This window comes from Electrophorus electricus, chromosome 4 (genome assembly GCF_013358815.1).
Source record: "Electrophorus electricus isolate fEleEle1 chromosome 4, fEleEle1.pri, whole genome shotgun sequence".
Taxonomy (NCBI): domain Eukaryota; kingdom Metazoa; phylum Chordata; class Actinopteri; order Gymnotiformes; family Gymnotidae; genus Electrophorus; species Electrophorus electricus.
In genome coordinates, this window is record NC_049538.1 from 19,605,525 (window position 1) to 19,627,168 (window position 21,644).

General features: G+C 47.1%; 2 protein-coding genes across 7 annotated transcripts; both read right to left on the reverse strand.

Moving 5' to 3' along the window:
- Positions 1-278: 278 nt before the first annotated feature.
- On the reverse strand, positions 279-9,731 carry znf296 (zinc finger protein 296). 2 transcript variants are annotated; one of them, XM_027012738.2, is made up of 3 exons: positions 9,530-9,731; positions 7,269-7,598; positions 279-3,583 (listed from the first exon to the last, which is right to left on the reverse strand). In XM_027012738.2, exons 1-3 carry the CDS (start codon positions 9,579-9,581, stop codon positions 2,004-2,006), a joined length of 1,962 nt encoding a protein of 653 aa, XP_026868539.2. In that variant the 5' UTR covers positions 9,582-9,731; the 3' UTR covers positions 279-2,003. The 2 variants fall into 2 exon arrangements, with proteins under 2 accessions (XP_026868539.2, XP_035380901.1); XM_035525008.1 differs by lacking the exon at positions 9,530-9,731 and adding an exon at positions 8,736-8,778.
- A 1,461-nt stretch (positions 9,732-11,192) lies between these two features.
- Positions 11,193-21,295, reverse strand: clasrp (CLK4-associating serine/arginine rich protein). 5 transcript variants are annotated; one of them, XM_027012737.2, is made up of 21 exons: positions 21,184-21,295; positions 19,535-19,677; positions 18,827-18,924; positions 18,565-18,666; positions 18,260-18,339; positions 18,011-18,095; positions 17,783-17,922; positions 17,585-17,681; positions 17,189-17,267; positions 16,992-17,065; positions 16,854-16,895; positions 16,416-16,598; positions 15,574-15,861; positions 15,113-15,352; positions 14,889-14,928; positions 13,771-13,831; positions 12,883-12,941; positions 12,639-12,685; positions 12,434-12,522; positions 11,950-11,974; positions 11,193-11,841 (listed from the first exon to the last, which is right to left on the reverse strand). In XM_027012737.2, the coding sequence occupies exons 2-21, from the start codon at positions 19,631-19,633 to the stop codon at positions 11,799-11,801; spliced, it is 1,971 nt and encodes a 656-aa protein (XP_026868538.2). In that variant the 5' UTR covers positions 19,634-19,677; positions 21,184-21,295; the 3' UTR covers positions 11,193-11,798. The 5 variants fall into 5 exon arrangements, with proteins under 5 accessions (XP_026868538.2, XP_026868535.2, XP_026868536.2 ...); XM_027012734.2 differs by having other exon boundaries at positions 12,434-12,552; XM_027012735.2 differs by having other exon boundaries at positions 15,574-15,864.
- Positions 21,296-21,644: the final 349 nt, after the last annotated feature.

Below are 21,644 nucleotides of genomic sequence, written 5' to 3' on the forward strand. Positions count from 1 at the left end.
ATTTATGGATAGGGGCATGCCTACGGCTACATAAAAAGACCAGAAAATAATTGATACATTCTAACTGGGGAACAAGGAGACACACACACCAGATCAGGAATAGTTCTATGGCCTTTGAGCACAGTTCCAAAGCCGTCGGTTTAGAAGAGTGTAGCTCTCCAATGCAAACACATATGAATTCTTGATGTGTTCTCAAACAAGTAGTGGCAGGTTCCATTCCATGGCAGGCGCGCATGTGTGCGCCTGCGTACATGTACACACAGACACACAGTCTCTTCTGGCTTTTCTCCTTCAGTCGTTTTAATCATCATCATCATCATCTGCACAAGCATAGAAGTAACAAAATTATGGCAAGTTTACAGAGCAGTAGAAGCATGAGCTTCAAATGGAACAAATCCACACACATACATGACAAGTGAAATCCACAGAAGAAGACCACAAGAAAAAGCAACATAGGTAGTGGGCTGAGGGGGATGGTACCTATATACAGCGTGTTGGTCCCTGAAGAGAGAGATGGACACCATGTGCCCAGCGGCCTTTCACATTTGTCTATTCAAATAGGCTCAAAACTATATATATATATATATTTATATATTTTAAACAAAAGAAACAGTACAACAGTTCCCTGATAGCATACAGAATTCAATAATTAGAGAAAATAAAGTAAGTTTTCCTGTAGACATGAAACGCGCCCATGCACACACACACACACACACACACAAGTGCTCAACAGACCAGCGCTGCAGTGCCCTACCCACTAGTTACTCTGTAGGAAGGCTTTTCATTTACACGGCCACAAAACATGCAAGACCCCCAGACAACTGACTCCACAAAGAACATCTGAAGACATGAGTATGCGCTCACAAAGCTCACCTAACAAAACATGTAAACAGAGCAGTCTGTAAACAGCACGAGTCCCATGGAGTAAAGCAGAAAACAGAAAGCACAGAGACACCCGTTTCTCTTTAATTCTAGAATTTTCTGCAAAGGAAAGCAGCCAGCGAGATGAAGAGTATATGACAATACATATCAGTTACAATAAATGTGAAGTATGTGTAAGCACAGCCTAAAAATACATTTACAAAAAAAAAAAAAAAAAAAATCCCTAAGACCTCAGCAGAGAGCTCTCTAGGCAGAATTCTGTAAGATTCTTAATGGTCACCATCACATACCTGCACTATGCATTGTTTATAATCAATATATTTTTTTTAAAAAGCACACAAAAGTACAGCGTATACAGGTACAGTGTTCAGAACACAAAAGTACAGCGTATACAGGTACAGTGTTCAGAACACAAATTTAATCCTATTTCTAGGTTTAATGGGATTTTCAGTGGAAATCCCCACCATCTCTGCTTCGAAATTTAGCGCATATTCATATAACCCTGTAGAAGATTTTTGGGGAGTACAAGACAAACTTCACTTACAGCGTGAGCATGCCTTTGAGAAACCCTAAATGAAGTGCACACATCCGAGTACACTTTTACTGTCTGCGTAATTTTTCCTAACAAACTTGTCTAGCTCTGTGGTAGGGCTCAATAACAGCACCCCCTCAGCACTTAGAATGACACACTGACCATGACTGAGAATCATGGCCATGGTAAATCTTTTCCATACGATGTTTGATGATATTCCACGACGGCTGCCCGTTTCTCGGTTGCTATGATGCCCCTGGGGCGTGCCTAGCATGCTCCTCTGTTGCGTGCTCTCGTGCCCCTTGCAGTCCCGGACACGTTAGGTCACCGCAAGGTTTGAAGACCTCAATCATACATGTGTCTCAACCCTCAGTCCTTACCAGAATTAACACAGTAGTCTATGTCTAGGCACTTGGCTTCAGATCCACATCGATGAATATTTGCGCGTTTTCAGCTACACACAACAGACCATATCTAATATGTTGTTGGTTAAAGGGATTTTTTCTGATAGGGCTCAGTTATTGATTGGCAAGTGCAAGTCCGACCCAGCTGTAGTCTGCGTGACCCTCAGTGGAAGCGTCCTTTTTGCTCAGGCAGTGCTCGGAGTGAGCCGAAGCTCCACCCCTTCACCACAGTCGTCAGGGGCGGGTGAGCCATCGGCGCTGACCCTGATCTCGGAGTCTTCCTCCTTCAGCTCATCGGCCATTTCCACGCAGGCGTCGGCGGCGGGTGTGCGGATCATGGCAGCAGAGTGCTCGTCGCTGGGTTCATCTTCCATCTTGACTGCAACGCTTGTGTAGGCGAGCGGGCCGGCCTGCAGGCTGTAGGTCCCGGCGGCAGGGGTGGTGTTGTTGACACTGTGCACCTTCTTCAGGTGCTTCTCCAGTGTGGCGTAGACAGTGAAGGGTACGGAGCACAGGTGGCACTGGAAGGGGGCCCGGCTGCCACGGGCGCCGTGCGTCTTCATATGCCGCGTCAGCTTGCTGCTCTGGGCGCAGGCGTAGCTACACAGGCCGCAGCGGTATGGCCTCTCGCCCGTGTGGCTCCGGCGGTGCACCGTCAGGTTGCTGCTGTTGCGGAACCTCTTGCCGCAGAACTCGCACGCTTCCTCACGCTTCCTGCGGGGGGCGCCAGGTGCCTGCCGCCTATCCTCTTCCTGTGGCCAGTCATGGGTGGGCTCAGCACCCTCTGCGTCGCGCTCCGCCTCCCAGTCGGCGCGAGGTCGCTCGTCCCGCTCGGGCCGCTTGGGTGTGCAGCTCCCACTGGCAATGCCACTCTCGCCGCTGCCTCCCGTCTCGCCGCTCTCTAGGGAGCCCTCTGACGGGCTGCCGTAGGGGGAAGGCTGCTGCTGCTCACCCTGCCCCGCCTCGTCTGCCTCTCCCTGGGGCTGGTAGTAGCGAAGCAGACTGCGGCCTGCCGTCCCCGATTGTGAGGACAGCAGGATCAGGCTTGCACCAACTGAGTGCTTGCCGAGCTCCAGGTCGCTGCCCTGGTGGCCGGTGCTGGCAGTGCAACCGCTGTTTGGGTGCCCCTGTTGAGGCAGCCGAGTCTGGGCTTTGGCGTCCTCATCGGCAACGGAGGCCGCGAGGTCGGGTGCACCCTGCACTGCAGCCCGTCGGTGACTCCTCATGTGACGTGCCAGCTCCCCACTCTGGGCGAAGGTGAGCTCGCACAGGCCACAGTGGTAGGGCCTCTCGCAGGCATGTGTGCGTCGGTGGGCTGACAGGCTCCGGAGAGACTGGAAGCTCTGGCCACACGTCTCACAGGAGAACGCACCCAAGAGGGGTGGGGCTGAGTGCGGGAAGGGAGAGGCAGCTGGCGGAGAAGGCGAGGGCGAGGGTACAACCCCGCCATTCCCGCAACTCACCTCTGCCAGCCGCTGTAGGCAAAGTGAAAAGTTTAGGCCCTGCAGGTCCCGCCCACCTGGCAAAGGGGCGGAGCTCTGTGGCTGATGGGGGCGGGGCAAGCGTTTTGAGTGGAAGGCAGAGGCAAGTGTGGCACCCAGGTGGCGAGGATCCATCATGGCCGGTGGTTTGGATAGTTCAGGGGAAGTGTTGGCCTCCACTTGGTAGAGGCTCATGGAGTGGATGTGCTGGGCATGTTGCAGAAGAGCCCACGCGCTGGGCAGCACACACTCACATGTTTGGCAGGTGAAACTGGACGGCTCACCTGTAGCACACAAACGGGGGGGGGGGGGGGGGGAAGAGAGAGAGAGAGAGAGAGAGAGAGAGAGAGAGAGAGAGAGAGAGAGAGAGAGAGAGAGAGAGAGAGAGAGAGAGAGAGAGAGAGAGAGAGAGAGATGATTTCACTAGTATTAATTCAAGTAACAAGTCAACAAAAACAACCCCACACACTGAGCCAATGTCAGAGACAGCATTAGTGAAAACCACAAAGTAGAATGAAAACAGGGGCCACCCGAACAGGCATGGCTAGTCCCATGAGGAAATGTTATCCTTTAGTGCCTACGGTCATGTGCGGGAATGCGTGGCGATAAGTAGCGATCGCAGAGGCACGAAAATGAAAGGACATCAGAAGGAGGTGGTGGCCTGTAACTCACAGATCTTCATGTCGGCGGTGGGGCTAGAAAACAGGTTCAACGGCAAACGTGAAAGTAGGGCAACCTGCAGTCGGAGCTCCAAGAGAAGCTGACAGACCCGCGCGCCATGTCGGGGGGGGGCTCTGATCAGTGCGAAGCGAAGAGAAGAAGCCTTTAACAATCAGACACGGACATGAAACGTGAAAAATGGCAAAGCCCCAAACCGTGCGGTTAGAAGGCCGTCTCTTAAGGACTGGAGAAGGGCAGCAGAGACCTTGAAAAGGGAGGAAAAGACGGGCTTCACCAGAAAAACAGCTGTAACTTTTTTCTGGGGCAAGGCCACTAGGTGTCGGAGGGTGAGGTGAGTGTCAAGACCAAGACAGGCGAATAGGTGCCATCTTCCTAGCAGTTCTGGTGATATTTTTAAATACTGTGAGCTTTGTCTCTTTCTGAGAGACCACTTGCCAATTAAGTGGTAAATTGCTAATTAGTGTGTGTATGTGTGTGTGTGTGTGTGTGTGGGGGGGGGGGGGGTGTTGTAGACTTTATGCAAATGAATACTGAGTCAGCCTCCTTGATAAATGTGGCCTCACTGCATAAATCAGAATGGGAAAGAGGATCCCAAAAATGAAAACGTATTTCAATTTTTTCTGCCAAAAGGCTCAGGGCTGAATGGTATAAGCCTCTTTCATGTCTCCTCAAGTCAAAATCCTTCTTGCAATTTATAGGGGGGGGGGGGGTTGAAGGGAGAGAAGATTAAAAAGTGTCTCTCCGTTTGCCCTCCATCTGAAGCTCTAGGCCTGGAGAGGAGCACATCTTAAAGGAGAAGACAAGCGTCTGTGCCTCAGGGAAAGGGTTAAAAGGAGGGGTAGGGAAAAAAAATGGTGGAAGCAAGTTCATCTTAAGAACAAAGAGAAGAAGCCCTACATGTCATGAAACGACCCAGTAAAATCATCACCCCTATGAGGACACCTTCTGCCCCTCCATACAAGCCCACCCCGCCTTCACATCTCTCCCTCGGGTGGAGGAGGCATAGATGGTGGTGGGGGGAGCGGGGGCTTTTGTCTTGGGGTCCTGGAGTGAAACACAATACCCATGTCTCTCTCTGTCTCTCTCTTGCTCGCTCTCCCTCACTCTTGGGGGGTGGGAGGGGGTAAGGATTCCCATTTGGCCCAGGGTAGCACTTGCATATTAAGCAGAAGCAATAACTGCTAATTAAAAATGCAGATTGGCTGGGAGCTCTAACGAGCAGCAGGCAGAATCTCCACTCCCTCGGGAACAGAGGAGAAAAGGAGGGAGGGAGAGAGAGAGAGAGAGAGTGGAAGAAAAAGATGGAAGAATAATGAGAGTGTGAGAATGAAGGATAATGGATAAAACTGGCGAAGATAAGGTAGCAGTGTATTGTCTGAATGATGCAGCAATCCATCACATGGTACCATTTACTTTAAACGTTCACACATGCACACACATACATGTGCACCCACACCCACCCAACAAAAATCACAAACACGCATACGACATGGGGCCATCTAACTGTTGTGGGGTAACTGAATTTTCACAGGATGAGTCAGAGTGAAAATGCACAGACGACAAACTACTGTCCCTCGCCCATCCGCTCATGCCGCTGAAGATTTAACCCACTCCTGCGCACCAACAATCAATGCGAGATAAACTCACTACACTGCAATGCCACGCTCCTGTAAACAAACAAACAAACAAACAACCCCCCTCCCAAAAAAAACAAAAAACAAAAAAAAACCCAAGCACTTAGGTAGCTGCATTACCCTCCCTGACCACTCAACTCTTGGTAACAATATTACAATTTCTTGAGTCCCTCTTGCTGCAAGGCCTCTCAGAAGCACATGAACGCACGAAAAAAAACAAAGAGGGCCTGAGGCGCAGAGCGACGTGGACAGGAGGAAGCAGGCCTGTCTGTCCCTTGAGCTCTCCACGAAGGAAGGAAGTGCAAACATGTGCGTGTCAGGCTGAGCGCATGCGTGCACTGCTGATAATGATCAGCCAGAACCACTCGCTCCCTTGATGAACACTTGTCACCTTTAATAAACTGTCATGTTTGCTTTAGCTCAGCAGCTAGAGGCGGTGGCGCACCTCGTCTCGGGACGGCTGCCGCGCGGCCGCTCTCTGGGGCCCTAAACGGTGGGCAGAAGATGCGAAGCCACAGTTCGGTGGACAGACAAAAGTAACAGAGCGGCAGTGGCACCTGTGCAGACTGGCATCCCCACTGGATTAGTGGAGCAAGGAGAGCCCCGAAGAAACAGTGCACACTGCATCCATTTGTATGCGTGGAGCGCTGCATAGCCTCGCCCTGTGGAATTCCTTTTCTGAGAACCTCGGTCGGTGATATGTCCGCCTGCTTTCAGTACCAGTTTAGTTCTGAACACACTGACTGACAGGAAATCATTAATGATTGAAATTGAAAAAGCTGTGGTATTTTCAGTGTTGTAATGTTATAATGTCAATGGCCCTATACAAAGACGCTAATGTTTGCATTGGGGTATAAACTGCAAACAGGACATCCAGTGAAATGTTTTCAGACAGGTTAAGCACAACATTCGAATAAGGATAGGACTACTTTTTGTTGAATTCCAGACATGGCCCTTTATGGTCTAGAAGGTCCAATGAAATGGGCTAAAATGTTTAAAGTTTGCATAAAGCACTACGATTGGACTGCGTGAGTCACACAGAACAGAGCTAAAGAATTTCCCCTACACTAAAGAACCACAACATGAAAAGTCACAACACACTAGCTTGTCTAGTTGTACACACTTAAATTGCTCTGTACAGTTAAAGTTAGTGAACAGATAACTTTCAGTATAGCTCTAGTTAAAATGTTTTTTTTAAAAAGAGAGCAGAGACAGCAGATAAACTATCAGTGCTGAAACTCTGCTGGTCTGTGGTAAAACAGTGCATGAGAGTTCAGGGAGTGCAAATGTCTGCATGTGTCTTTGTGGGTATGGTGCTCTGGGAGTTGTGTGTATGGCCTGACTGTACTGTGTTTACCTGGACATTTCACCTGTGAGACTGAGTCAAGGAGATGCTCAGGTGTGCCTCTCTCTCACCCCCCCTTGGGTGTGTATGGGTGTGTATGAGTGTGTGTGTGTGTGTGTGCGTACATGCGCACATGTGACAGAGTGTGTAACTGAACTGCCTATCCGTTCCACACAATTAGCGCCAGCGTCTCTAACTCACAAAGGCCTCAGCGTCGCAGCAACGGCGGCCTAATGAGACGGACTGGGGGCAAGTTCGTTAAATGGGAGGACAATAAAAGAATGACACTAATTAGTGCCCAGAACTCACCTGCTCGACTAGCCTCCGCCTTCCCACCTGGCTCTTCCTCCCACTGCCTGTCCGTCATCCTACTGAGCGCCATGTAGCCTGCCTCCACCTGTGTGCCCGGGCCCCGCTTGACCACGTGATTGGCTGGAGATGGAGGGGCGTGGCTCAGCAAGGCAGTCCTGGCGTTGCCGCATCCTCCCTGTTTGTGCTGGATGAAGGTCAGGATGTGGGCCAGGGGGAAAGCCTGGCCACACTGCCCACACGTCAGCAGGTCACTGCCACCATCCGCCGGGTCAGCTGTAAGGTCAGGAGAGGGGGCGGAGACGGGCGTCATACCACTCTCTGGGGCATCTGAGATGGAGGGCATGGGGAGGGATAGTGAGAACGAAAATCATGCAAACGTATTCCTGTTATGAGAAATGAAACTCAAAAATACCACCACCACCCCCCATCGGCCCTAGACTTGCACCCCCACTGACAACCTCCCCAATCCCCACTTCCCACATCAACCGCTGTCACCCCACTCCACCCCTCACGCAGCCCCCTGGGGCTCTGTGAATGACCAACCCAACCGGCTTTCAAAGCAGCACTAAACTGGCCTGTTTTTTCCCCTCTCAATCACCCTCTCTGCTGAAGCGTTACTTTCGCTTCTCTGTAGATGCCTGGGTCTCTCATACATTTGCCATACTTCACGGGCCGCTGTTTGGTCAGCACACACTGACCACTTCCTGTGTCTCTGCCACTCAGCCTGCTTCACACAGGAAACACACTTGGTGCAGCTACGGCACACTCCGGCGATACGCTCCATCGACCACTCCAGTGCACTGATACGTCACGCGCAAAAAAGACACACATTGCAGTCACCTCTCGCGCATTCTCTCAAGTCCTCGGTTTTCAGCTAGGCTGCTTTCACACCACGCACGACCACTGTGAATTCCGACTGGGGTACAGTTACAACTATGTTAGTGCAACTGTCAAACAAATATGGTTTTTGTCAGGGCTTATCAGGGTGTGCAATTAGAAATAACTCCAGAAGACAGACTGAATATTCTGCCGTTGAATTTATTACTATTCTTATTTTTTTGCTAAACTGTGTGCAAACACTAAAAGTGTGACTGAACTCTGTCCAACCTTGGAACCAGCTCTGAACACAATCAAATAATTTCATCTGCTGACAAAACAACCCAGATCACATTCACGACAAAATCTCTGATCTCTCTACTCGATTGAGGCCATTTCTTCCTCAGAGTGTCAGATGAGTAACTTGCCCTTTAGGCTGGGTGCAGTTGTGGTCACAGCGCAGTCCTACCTATAGCAGCCCGGACTGGATCCACCTGCCCGGGCCAGGTTAGCCACGCTGCTGCAGGTACAGACAGTCCCGGAGAGGGAAGGATTTCACCGGTGTTTATTCAAAAATGTCACCTTTCCTGTTTCTAGTGCCCCGGCTGTTTGCGCAGACACGCACAAGGCGCGGTTGCACCCTCTCACCATGCGAAATTTAGGTCTTGTGGTCAGGTGAGGCACGCACGGCTGACCTCCGTTGGGGGAAGAGGGGAAAAAAGACATCTTGTTCCTGGTAATGATACATATTTTGGTAGGCAATGATAACGCTTTGATAAATACTGAGATGTACTCTGTCGTCTCTCGACCCCACTGTGTTTGTCAACAGAACCAGGTGGTCCAAATTAAATAAATAAAACCGTTTTTTTTTTTTTAGAAGCATCGACTCCCCGTCTTTACTCATGTAAACACAACTGCACGGCCTTCTACCCGGCATTCCATCATAAAACGAGTATCGAAAAATGACATGGAGCAAATAATTATACTAATAATGAATGAGGATTAAAGTACCAGTTACTATAACGACAAAGTCGAAAAAGAAAAAGTCCGATCGGCCGTCGGGAGGATGCAATAAGGAAGTATGCTACCACGTTGTTGTCTCCCACTGGAAGAAACTGTCCAAGTTACGCTCGAATTATACATCACGTATAAATGATAGCCTGTGCTAGCTATAACGAATACAGTAGATAAATAAATAAGGCAGTAGTAGTCATACCAAAGGTTAGTTTATAACGCAGTTATGATTTCGACTTTAATTTTCTGTCAAACTTGGTCAACTGTCAAATTTCTGGCACATTATTGCAACTCTTGGACAAAAATGAACAGACCTCAAATTTGTACTTTTTGACTGGGCTACTGTCAGGGCAGCATTCCCCAGTCACTGTTAACTCTGGAAGCAAGCTATCGGTTACGTTTCGTCGTGTATACCCAAAAAAGTTTACCTTGAATTACGCTCAGGTGTTGCGGTCGGCTTCCGAGTTTGCGCCTGGACATTCTAAGCTTTTCTGCAGAAGTCCTGGTTTTAGTCAGTGATATGTCCTTAAACAACTGAAGACGACCGATTCAAAGCGTGTCATAAAACAAAGCTCCGCAACTTCGTTATCTCCGACGGCTGTGGTCACGGTCGTAACCTTCTAACCGTCAGTGTTCAAGTTCAGACAACTAGTTCAGTAACGCCGCTAGAAAGGGGCGTGGGCAACATTATTCAAGGCCCCGCCCGTCCGCCAGAGCTGCTCCGACCTCGACCCGCCCCCTAACCCTCACACAAAGTCCCACAGCACGGTAAGACCGAGGTATAGAACTGGAGTCTATTGATCAGACCTGTATCAATCAGTCATAAACCAAACCAAATACATGGGATGCTCGTATGCCTTTATTACACGATACATTAATCATTGATTCGATGATGCACAGCTGCACTGCCTTGACACCAATAAAAGGTACTGGCTGAAGGATGTGGGTAAGGAGGAAGTGGGTTTATTGAGGTCGCCTAAGACAGGTGTTTTTGCTGTCCTCTTGATTTCGAAACCAAAACGAATTACTTTATTAGACATTTTTGGAAATAATTTTCCCTTATATATCAAGTTGGATAACACAGTGGGAATACAACAAAATACAACGGAAACTCCTAGAATCAAAAAGGTTTACAATTTAAGACCTTATTTCTTAGACTGAATTGCGCCATCTGGCGATGCAACAACAAACATGTCGGCAAGCTTTGGAGTCGAACGCTTATTTTAAAAATGTATTTCAGTAATTACATAGACTCACCACTCTATTATAAATATCTAAACTGGCTATACATTTATTGGTCACTTTATTAGGGAACTTCTCTTTTATAGGTGCATATGATAGGTGACACAGCAGTGGGTGTTGTGCTTGTACGGGTTTATCAGGGTGTTCAACAGTGTCACTGCTGGGTTGAGTTGTCTGCCACCCAAATATATCCAGCCCGCACTGGTGTTATGGTCAGGCGCTGACCACTGAAAATGATGAATATCAGGTAACAAATTCTGCATAGCCACAGATGGGCTGTAAGTTCTAACTGTATAAATATGTTCAGGTTATATCTAAAATAAAGGCTTCTATTAAAGAGGGAGGGGAGTACAACAGGCCTGGTGGGAAAGTGATTTGTGATGTAATAATCTGAATATAACTTATGTACAAAAACAATATGTACAAAAAAAGTCTCAATGCAGTTTTTTTCCCCCATACTCTGTAAGCATTTTATTTGCTTTTCCCAATATCTGTATATTGAGGTCTACTCTGGGTAAAACAAGGCCAAAACATTACTGATGGCAATTAGACATATTTACAGTTTGAACATTAAAAGACAAATCATCCTCCTCCTTGCATCATGGGTTTTAAGTTGTCAGCTGGGTGGGTACACACACACACACACACACACACACACACACACACACACACACACACACACACACACACACACACACACACACACACACTTATGTACAAATGTACGTCTGATCTCTCATACACACTTCAAAATGCTGAGCTCCCTCAAAAGCTAAGACCATCCTTAGTTCCATGTAATAGGAGAAGGGAGGGAGATACACAGGAGAAGACAAAAAAGAGAGACAGAAACATAAGCACTTGATTTAATTCATCCATACAGCTAACCTCTGTGCAAAAGGCAATTCAAACATTTGAGAAGTAAATTTTTCCCACATTAGGCGAATGCCCCTAAAGCAAGGGTAGCTCCAAGTATGCTATAAAACATAATGGGACAGTGTTTAAAAACCAAGTGTATTTCCACTGAAATACTAGACATCATTAATACAACAAAAGGGAAATCTAACCTTTTAAACAGGGTACTTATCAGGAATCAGATTATGTGGGAAAAGAGCAAGAAAGCAAAAAATGAAAAAGAGAGAGAAAAAAACTTCTTCCACCAGCCTCCCAGTTCTCCCTTCAGCTCCTCAGATACAGTATATGCCTTGGGTCAGATGTTCTCATTCTAGTCATCAGGGACCCCCAGCCATTCCATTTTTTTTTGTTCTGTTCGGCCCCTCATACACCTGAATCAGGTAACAGAAGGCTGCAGAGCTCTTGAATGCCTGGCCAAACTGGGAGCTGGAAAGGAGTAACTGATTGGACCCTAAGCACTGGACTGAGATTCTCTGTCTTACATCATCTCCTTGTTCTCCTCTTCCCACGATGGCCAAGCTCTCACAGTGGCAGGGATTGGGATCAGTAGCGATAGTACGGACTCCGTGACCTGGAGCGGGACCTCCTGCATGAACAGACACGAGCTGAATTCAAGTTCATCTCACCTCCTGTAAATACTCCAAACATTTTGACTTTTGTTTTGAGGCTATTAGAAATACAAATTTCCACCTACCGCCTGGATGAACTGTAATCTCGACCTGGGGAAACAAATGGTCGTGTTAGAGCTCATTTTTTTGTTTTCAGTATATACTCACCATCAACTTTGTTAGAAACATTTAGGCAAAACATTCAGAAACTTCAGCCAATCTGTTGCCATGCACAGTTCCAACTCCTTTTCTAAAGTTGCCAAGCCTCATTAACTGACATCACGACCTTGCTGTGTTGAGGCCCTGCCTCCCAAATATCAGGTGGCCAATGCTCAGAAACTGACCATTGGTGAATGAGGTGGACTGCATGCCATAGGTTACTGATAATGTTCCTATACAGTGCACCTCTAAGATAGGTGTGACTAATAAAATGGCCAGTGATCAAACTCCTGAGAAAATTTTCAGTGGTATTAGGTCAATCACTGTCAACGTCATTAAGGACAGGGTGTTTAGTTACCTGTCTGCTCTCTCCGTCCTGCCCTCTGCAGGGGGCAGTGGAGAATGACTCACCGTATTTGGAGCTTGGGGAAGGCGAGTGGCTTTGACGGCCATACTGACGCTCCCACTCGTCCCTCTCTTTCTCCCGCCGCTCTCGCTCCCTGCAACACACATCATCCGTCAGCTTTTCTCTGAGGAAGAAAATGTTGCACACTTAAGACCCACACATACACGCAGAGAGTTACAAACACAAAATTATAAACAGACATAAACTTACTTCATGCGTATTTTGCGTGCCATAGCTCTTAGGACTCCTTCTCGTTCCTAAGGTTTATTGGGGGGGAGGAAAAAAACAAAAACAAAAACAAAAAAAACACATTTAAAAAAAACAAAACAAAACCGCACAGACTCATACAGCTGTCAGGATATGAATGAAATGGTATTTGGGTGCTGAAAAGTGCTTTAATGAGAAAACCTGTGAGAAATGGGTGAGAAACACGTGTGCGCACATGCTCACACACCTGTCGTTTGTGCTCCTGCTGCTGGATTTTGACCTGTGCTGCCTTCTTATCCGCCTTGGCTGAAGAGGCAATAGGGGGAGGGGGGTTGGTTAGAGGAAGAAGAGAAGACAAGAGGGCTCATTTCATCTGAACTTCCCCATTTCCCGCCACCAAGAGTGTCTCATCTCATTAGCCTGGGTCTAGTATTGCAGTCTGTGCTGACATTGCATAACTGAACTATAATTACTCTCTACCTCAACATTTGAAGAATGTGATGATGTACTTGAAGACATTTTGGAGAAGTACTCTCAATGAGTTTCAATTAAAGGTGAAAAGAACATAAGGAAAATGTGCTCTTTAACATTTTTTAGTACTTTTACTGTTTCATTTGAATACAATCACCACACCCACTTTATTTGAAGCATGTACTTTGCACCCATACTCACTGGCCTCTTTATTAGGAGTAGCTAATTTATGCATATATTTTACAGGTGTACAAATACAGACTGTAGCCCGTCTGTTGCTATGCAGTATTTGGAAGTTTTTGACCACACGGCGGCTGTTGGCTGGATATTTTTGGGTGGTGGCAGACCACTCTCAACATGGCAGTGACATGGTAGTGTCAGATGGGCTATAAAAACTGGACACCTACATGGGGTTTCTAATAAATTAGGTGGTGATTGCAAAGCCTGCTAATGGACATACATTTCTTGGACCCCCCCACCCAAAAATACACACACACACACACACACACACACGCAGAGCAATGTAGACCAACCTTTCTATAAAATGAAAAAAAAAACAAAAACCAAAACTATCATCAAAAACTAGAAATGAATTGACTTCACTTTCTCAGAATCTTTTTGAGGGCCATGTATGTGGTCACATGTGAAGTGTGTTGCAACTCACATTGTTTGTTGAGGGCCCTCTGCATGCGAAGCTTCAGCTTTTCTTGGGGGGTCATCTTGGGCTGTAATGGACATGCTGTTATTAGACACAAATTCGAGGGGACGCTCAGACTGAAGAGGGGCAGGGGGATATTAGGGCTTACACATGGGCACAGTCATCTGCCAAGTCGGCCTCGTTCATGAACATTCACTCAGCTATGTCTTACAGATCAGACATAGAACCTCCACACTGGACATGTCAGGGGGCTGTCCAACAGCAGTAGAGGACTGCAAGCGATGGTGCCTGCTACTGTTTTTGCTTTGAGAGTTTGTGTGTAGAGGTCATGATGGGTGTTTGTGTGTATGTACATGCAGGGGGGGGGGGGGGGCTGTTATGGGTGGAGTGTGTTAAGTCCTGAATGGAGTGGCCCATGTTGGGTCACACACACCTCCCCCCTTCCTCATATTTAGGCATTTAGCGGATCAGTAACAAAATGGCTTCCAGTGTTGTTGCCATGGTCCCTGCGGGAAGACCTTGCAGAGTAAGGGCTGCGGATGTGCTCATGCAGGTGAGGGAGCAGTGTAGTCCTGCCTGTCCCAGCATGCCCCACTACCGAGACCTGAGCACCTGGGTTCCCTCATACTGCTCCTTACAAAACCTTGCCTTTTCTATTCACTCCTCATACTCTCATAACCGTTCTGGTCTGATGAAATACTATGTAAACATTTTCAGAAGGTGAGACAGAAATCCTGGGAGTGTTTAGAAGGGAACATACACAAATACATTGAGTATAAAGAAAATATGCCCTCTCCCTTATACCTCACACATTCTCAGAGCTCTCTGTCACACACACACACAAACTCCATAAATGAGGGTTAAACAGGTTCAGAAATAGGTGCCCTTGAAAGGACCACTGTGTTTTCGAAACACAGGGCACTGTGGTCGCCTGGTGCAGAGCTAATCACTATGGAGACAGCCAATCAAAGAACAATTCCAACGATACTGGACGCTCTCTGAGGAGCTAGGGTTGAATGAGGTGGGTGGAAGGATCGGACTTATTGACAACTGCGTCAGCCTGTCAGGAGGGAGGGAGGCGTAGTCTTTAGCAACAAAACCAGCTATATCAAATTCTTACTGACTTTGGCAGCTCCCGTCTCTTTACCACCCGGAGTGTCAGGCCTGGGATTGAAAGGGAGAGGGAGAGAGAGGGAGAGAGATGTGTGATGGAATATCATCCAATTATCTATGGGTTGTAAACGGCTTCAACGGTTCCAAACTAATGATAATGATTTCCATTTAGCCATTTTAATATAATGGAGTAATGCACCCATTCTGTTGTAGTGGTAACAAACACAGGACTCACTTTCTCAGTTTGTCAGAGAGAGCGGTTGTCGCGGCCTGGCTGGAGCGGGAGGACGGGGAGGGGCTACGGCTGGTGGGAAGGGAGCGGGATGGGCTTCGACTGCTGCTGGCTCCGCCCCTCCTGTAACCAGAACCCCGCCCACATCGGCGGCTACGGTCAGCTGAGCGAGAGTGAGAGCGAGACCGAGAACTCCGCCCACCTCGGCGACTGCGGTCAACTGACCGTGAAAGAGAGCGCGACCTTGGGGAGAGGGGACAATTAGATGCACTGTGAGGAGCAGGTCTGGAAAAAGCAGAGATGTAAGCTCATTTTTGGACTGTCAGTGGACTGTCAGTGTACGCATTTTTGGACTGACAGTGTACTCTGACCAGGTACGGTAAACAAACAAAATCCTTTCCGGGACATGATGTGCGGAAAGAACTGTACATGCCTAAAATTGAGATCTCAGAACGGCCTCTCACCTAGTTCGCCTGCGTGGTGCATAGTGCCTCCCCCTGTCCCGGTCTCTCTCTGTGGAGCGGGAGCGCGTGCGCTCGTAGCGTCTCCTGGAGCTGCTGGCACCACCGCCTCCTCCACGCTGCCGTGATCTGGAGTCAGAGCGCCGCCTCGAGTGTGATCGCGAGTATCGCCCATCGCGGTCGCGGCCCCCACGCACACGCCGTCCACGCCTAGACCGGGAGGATGAGCGGGACGAACGGCGCGAGGAGGAGCGCGAGGAGTAGGAAGAACGACTGGAGGAGGAACGCCTCCTGCTGGACAGAGAAAAGAACACCCAGTGTGCACTGTCATTACAGGTGCATGGGACAAAGGAGGCCGAACACACTGCATGCCATGGTTAACACTGGTCGGTATCTGTGAGCATGGATTTAAGATCCTGGATGAAAGAGCAATGCCAGTGGTGATTCAGTCCTTTGTATTTGTGTCTTTGAACTAACAGTGTGGAAAATTTATTTTTATTAAAACGTATTAATTCTGGCCTGGAAAACTAAGCTTCAAATGTTATTTATAATGGCTCAAACCTCATCCCACTACCTAAATACCCCCACTAATCTCAGGGTACGTCTGCTCACAACATGTGCACAGCATCTGTGACTGTGCCATTACTCAGCAAAGTCCTCACACAAGTTAGCTGCAGCAACTGCACATTCCAATCCAGAGACTAGAATGTGTCCCAAAACCCTGAACTTGTGACTCAGCCTCAATGAAACGCCACAGAAGCTATTGGAGTGCAACACATATGAATGACAGGAGAAAACATCCAACGAAAAGCCAGGGGGAGTAGAAGAAAGGGGAAGTTACCGACCGGGAGCCCCTGCTATGACCTGCAGGGTTGGAGGGGGCGTGGCTTGACTGTGCAGAAGGCAGGGCTTGTGTGGTCGCGGCACCCTCTTCGTCACTGCCCCCAAAGCTGGTAATGAAGGTGATCTTATCGTTGCCTGGGGAACGCGAGCGAGAGCGCGACTCTGAACTTGACTCAGACTGGGGTCTGACATAGAAAGAGGAAACAAAAGGGATAGAGAGGCAGGGTGTGTGAGAGAGAGAGAGAGACGAGAGCGAAAAATAAATATGCATGCGTCTTAATTACTAAGCCAATTCTAACACTTAGCTACTAGGATAGGTACTAACAAAGAAATAGCCAAAGTTACAGCCCCATCACACACCACTGAGATGGGGGGTACCACCTACAGCTGAAATTAGCACATGGTAACAGTGATATAAGCAGATGGCCACCACCACTAACCGTTTGTAGGGGTCATAGGTCGGGCTGTCTCTTCTGGCATAGCTGTAATAAACAAATAAATGTAATCAAAATATGTCAGCGCGTGAAAGCTGTTTTAGACAGCTTCGTTTAGTGACGGTGATGCATGTGGTGAGGTACCTGGGAGGGCTGATTTGCCTGCCCTTCATATACTTCTCCCGGAACTCTCTCCTCTGTCTGCGGGATCGCCGGCCCTGAAACACACGCAAGCACATTTATGTCTGTTGCTTAGCGATACACATTGGTCACACACCGACAAAAATACCAAGGGGGCCTCTCAACAGTCACAGCAGTAGAAGGACCGGTCTAGTTCTCACCGAGTACATTGCCTTTTCTGCCTCCAGTGCTTTGGCATGCTTTATGGCCTCCACTTCCTCTTTGTCCTTTCTCAACATCCTGCCACAAAGACCTGTCGGTTATTTGGCCAGCCACACATGCTCCATGACATTTTTGCTATTACAAGACTCTCATCGATAACAGACCTCATGTGGCCAAGGACCTAACGTATGGCTTCAGTGCTGCTCTAGTCTGGCGCTCTGCACGTTTCAGTGCCTTCCCTGTTCTTACACACATCAGACTCTTCTGATAAAGAGCGTGTTAAAGGGAAGTGGGTTCTGTCAGATGTGCTGGAGCATGGATGCACTAAAAAGAGCAGGGTGGAGGTACTAGGACTGTGAAAGGCTGGTTTGTAGATGAAAGATGATCCAACAGACCAGACAAAGTCTCCGTCTGCCATGCCGTATGGCGTGGCCATCTTGTTTAGCTCCATCACCTGCTCCGGGCTCAGCTCGTCCACGTCGACCTCAACATCTACAAACCAGAAACAGACAGGTCGGCATTCCTGAGCTGGAGTTCCAGATTCACTTTAACCTGCGAGAGGAAAGCAGGGACAGACAGAGCACGAGACACACCGATGTCAGGGATCACTTCATCCTCTTCTGACTCGCTGTTCTCCGAGTTCTCCTCATCTCCTTTGTCTGACCGCGCATCCTGTTCGGGTACTGTGCTGTCCTCATACGTGTAGCCGATCTGAGCCTTCTTTTCAGCCAGCCTTAGAGGGATAGCAAAAGGGTCTCTTATCACATCTTTACTAAGAGGCTTAGAGTGCCCATCAATCCATCCAGCCAGTGTGGACTTACTTTTTCTTCTCGTCCTCATTTGGTTTTTGTAGGCCACCATATAGTTCATCCACATATATCTGGTACAAACACTGCTCCTCAGAGACTATGAAAAGACAAGAACACATTAACAACACAATTTCCACAGACCTTTTTGCACAGTCGTGTTATGCTTCTAACACATTTAGTTAAGATTTCGCCTTCCTTCTACAACATTGTCAAACCCTATAAAAACGTGGAGAGTGCTGGACAGTCCATGGAGTCACTCACTATTTGCAAAATCATTCTGCACCAGGCCTCTGTAGCGTTCATAATTGCATTTCCTTTCCTCAGACTCCTGCTCAGGGGTACTGCAACACAAAAGGCCTGATCAACACAGCTGGCAAAAAGCTGCACCAACGAGAACACAGTTTTGCAAGAAAACAATTATTTTTAAAAACAGCTAGTACTATATGCCAATAATTATATGCACTGTGTCCTGATACGAAAAAACAAACAGGTAGTGAATAATGCACAAAAATAATGCAGATGCTGTTTCTTGAGACTAAAACGCGCTGTGATATGAGTGGACTTACGTGGTGTTTAAAAGAGTAGGTGTGTACATAGGAATGTAGTCCAGGTGCGCCCTCACATCGAACCTGTCAATCATGTTATTGGGGTCTCCCTGCCAAGGCATCCTTTAAAGAAATTCAACAAAAGTTACTTCTAATGAATGCAACACACAGATTGCTCCCTCCAAAAAAACAAACAAACAAACAAACAAAAACAACAACAACAACAACAACCCAAACAAAAAGCAAACTATAAAGCTGAAGCCTAAATACAGCTATAACTCACATGTTGACAGGACTCTCAGCAGCCAGGGCTACAGCCGAATCGAGGTGGATTTTATAGGTACGGCCATGAACCTGCAGGAACTGGGCTGGATCCTTCTTCTGCAAAGCCCCACACAGGGAACCAAGAGTGAATGAGAGGACTAGAGAAGCAAAGGGTGCTAAATCACAATGCATTAAATAAGTAACAGTGTTAAAATTACTACTCCAAAGCTATAAGAACCAATGTTGATTGCCAGTGGGAATCAAAAAGGAATGAGACATGATGGCTTTGTGTAAAAAGACATGAAGCCAAGCTCTAGAATAACTCAATTCAGTTAAATTTCAATAACATATAGCTCTTTTAGAATAGACATCATCTCAAAGCACCTTTTTCAGGATCTATGTCTATGCCCCTAATGAGCAAGCTAGAGGTGACAGTGGCAAGGAAAAACTCCTTGGGTTGAAAGAAGAGACGCTGGGAGGACCAGATAGTTGATCATGTATTAGTGTACACAACAAAATATAATATATTTTGCTGTATGACCTTTCTAGTGTGACCTATCTGCCTATGGCTTTTGAAATTAAACCACATTTATTATTGGTACACATATGGTATGAGAACCATATGTACTTATGCTTTTAGTTTTACTATATCCGTCTTGGAATAGAGCCTGGTATAAGCTGCACTATGCTATGGAACTAAAAGAATTACAGCATAGTCTCCACTTACGATTTTTTCATAGTATTCCCGCCGTCGCTCCCCACGGCGCTTGTAGTCCACCATCATACCGCGCAACTTGCGCTCATGTTTGCGAGCCTCCTGCCACATGACAGCTCCGCTCGGGGTGGGGTCGCGGCGGGGCACGGCTGCTGCTGCAGCACACAGGGATGGAGAGAAATTACTACATTCTATGACATTCAAAACTACTACTACATTCAGCCACCTTCATTCCCCCCCAATTTACTAGGCTTTTTATTAGGTACAATTATAGGTGCATTTTATAAGGAACAAACACACAACATGGACCATTGTCCGGCAAAGACAATCTGTTGGTCACTTTCTGCCCACAGGACCACTGCTGAACAGTTTTCTTTTTTGGATGGTAGACCATTCTCAGCACAGTGATGACACTGGCATAGGCATCTCATGGTAGTGGGTGCTGTGTCGGTTTTAATTACAATAACCACAGGAAAACTGAAGACATTATTTGGCACAGCAGCGTTGCTGTAGATTTTATACCTATCAGTGTCAATGCTGGGTTGACTGTGGTGTTCTACCCCAAAATATTCCACAAACAGCAATCCTGTGGACAAGAAACTGACCAATGATGAAGAACGGCTACTGAAGATGGCTAACGCAAACTATGCATAGCAATAGAAAAAGTATCCAACTACACATACGAGGAATTTCTAATAAACAAGAAATATGAGTGATTGAAATATGAGTGATGAGTAATTGGTATATATGCAGACCACCACTTGGACAGCGATATATCCTGGAGAGCAAACTACAAACGAAATGTTAGGTGAAAACGTCGTTTTTATTTTTTGCTAACGAACGTGCAATTTCATTAACGACTGCACATGGTGTGCCAACCTCCTGTTCAACCTACTCTTATATTTGTAATAAATAGCAATATTTCAGCTGGATAACGATACAGCAATTACTATTCAAAAACCTTTAGGTTAATATAGCTAGTCAGCTGGCTAGCTAACCTTAGCCATTGGCTAATATTAAAGGTTAACCGAGCTAAGATAACCTAGCTACGCTAAGTTAACAAACGCTAGGTTAGGTAGCTATGTTGCCTAGTTTGTCAGTAGATACATCTAGCATGTAAGCTAGCTAGCTAGTTTGCCAAGTCAGTACATTCAGAGTACAAAACCAGACTTGACAGTCTACCGTATAAAATACCGTAAACGATTTATCATACATAAATTGGATACATTGGGTAGCCAGCTAGCTAGAACTGTAGCTAACATAGCTACTTTATTTGGATTGCAAGGTAACCCAGCTATCTAGATAGCGTTAGATAGTTAACTTGGCTGTACCTTGCTAGCTAACATCTATATGTTAGTTTGGGTTCGCCGGAGTAGCGTAATCTAATTCATAAATAGTTTGTTGATATACAATCACTTATTGCTAGCCAGCTAATAAAGCCAGACCAAAATTAATTAGGCAATTGTCTGCTAAAGGCTGACATTAGCGTTAGCACAGCCGTGAACTAGCCAGGACACAGCCCGTCTCGTTTGCTCCTGGCTTGGTGAGGTTTAGCTAGGTAGCCAGCTACAACGCTACAAGTGTAGTAGGCTAGGACGTTGCTTACAAGTTACTACATCGTTACAAGCACAACCTAAAGCTGTGTGGCGCGTCAAATTTACCTGTTTTTGTTTACAACAAATGGACTTGAGTTTTTCGCTCGGCTGCGCGAGACAGGCGTGGGACCAAAGTTATGACGCCGCCTTTCTCGCGCCGGTACAAAAGTGCCCACCTCCCAGGATAGCTCGGTTGGTTTGGTCCAGGATGTCTAGTAGCCAGTTGTCTTAACTTCACTTCTAGTGTGCGTATGCTTGCCGAAGAGGCGGTAACGCTGCGTTCGTGCACATTACTTGCTTTTGTCGACGCGTTCACACACAATTTATTATAACCCCCTTCCCTTACAAACGCAAGCTTTAAATTATTTCGAAAAGATAACAGAACACCCCAAGTGTGAGTTGAGAGCTTTTTACATGTATATAAATAGACATTTTTCTAAGTATCAAAGCGCCTGCAGAGCCTGTTATGCACTAAATATATGAAGCATACAAGCTGTTTTGATAGTATACAGCATTGGGCATTATGG

Bases quoted from the DNA above. Each gene is read 5' to 3' on its own strand.
- znf296 (XM_027012738.2), bottom strand. From the start codon at position 9,581: ATGTCCAGGCGCAAACTCGGAAGCCGACCGCAACACCTGAGCGTAATT. The intron at 7,599-9,529 runs GTAAACTTTTTT...CCTCCATCTCAG, and splicing joins ACACCTGAGCGTAATTCAAG to ATGCCCCAGAGAGTGGTATG. The intron at 3,584-7,268 runs GTGAGTTCTGGG...TGTGTGCTACAG, and splicing joins GGCGGAGGCTAGTCGAGCAG to GTGAGCCGTCCAGTTTCACC.
- clasrp (XM_027012733.2), bottom strand. From the start codon at position 19,633: ATGTGGCAGGAGGCTCGCAAACATGAGCGCAAGTTGCGCGGTATGATG. The intron at 18,340-18,564 runs GTAAGTCCACTC...TTTGTGTTGCAG, and splicing joins CCTACTCTTTTAAACACCAC to TACCCCTGAGCAGGAGTCTG. The intron at 17,682-17,782 runs GTGTGTCTCGTG...TCTGGTTTGTAG, and splicing joins TGAAGTGATCCCTGACATCG to ATGTTGAGGTCGACGTGGAC.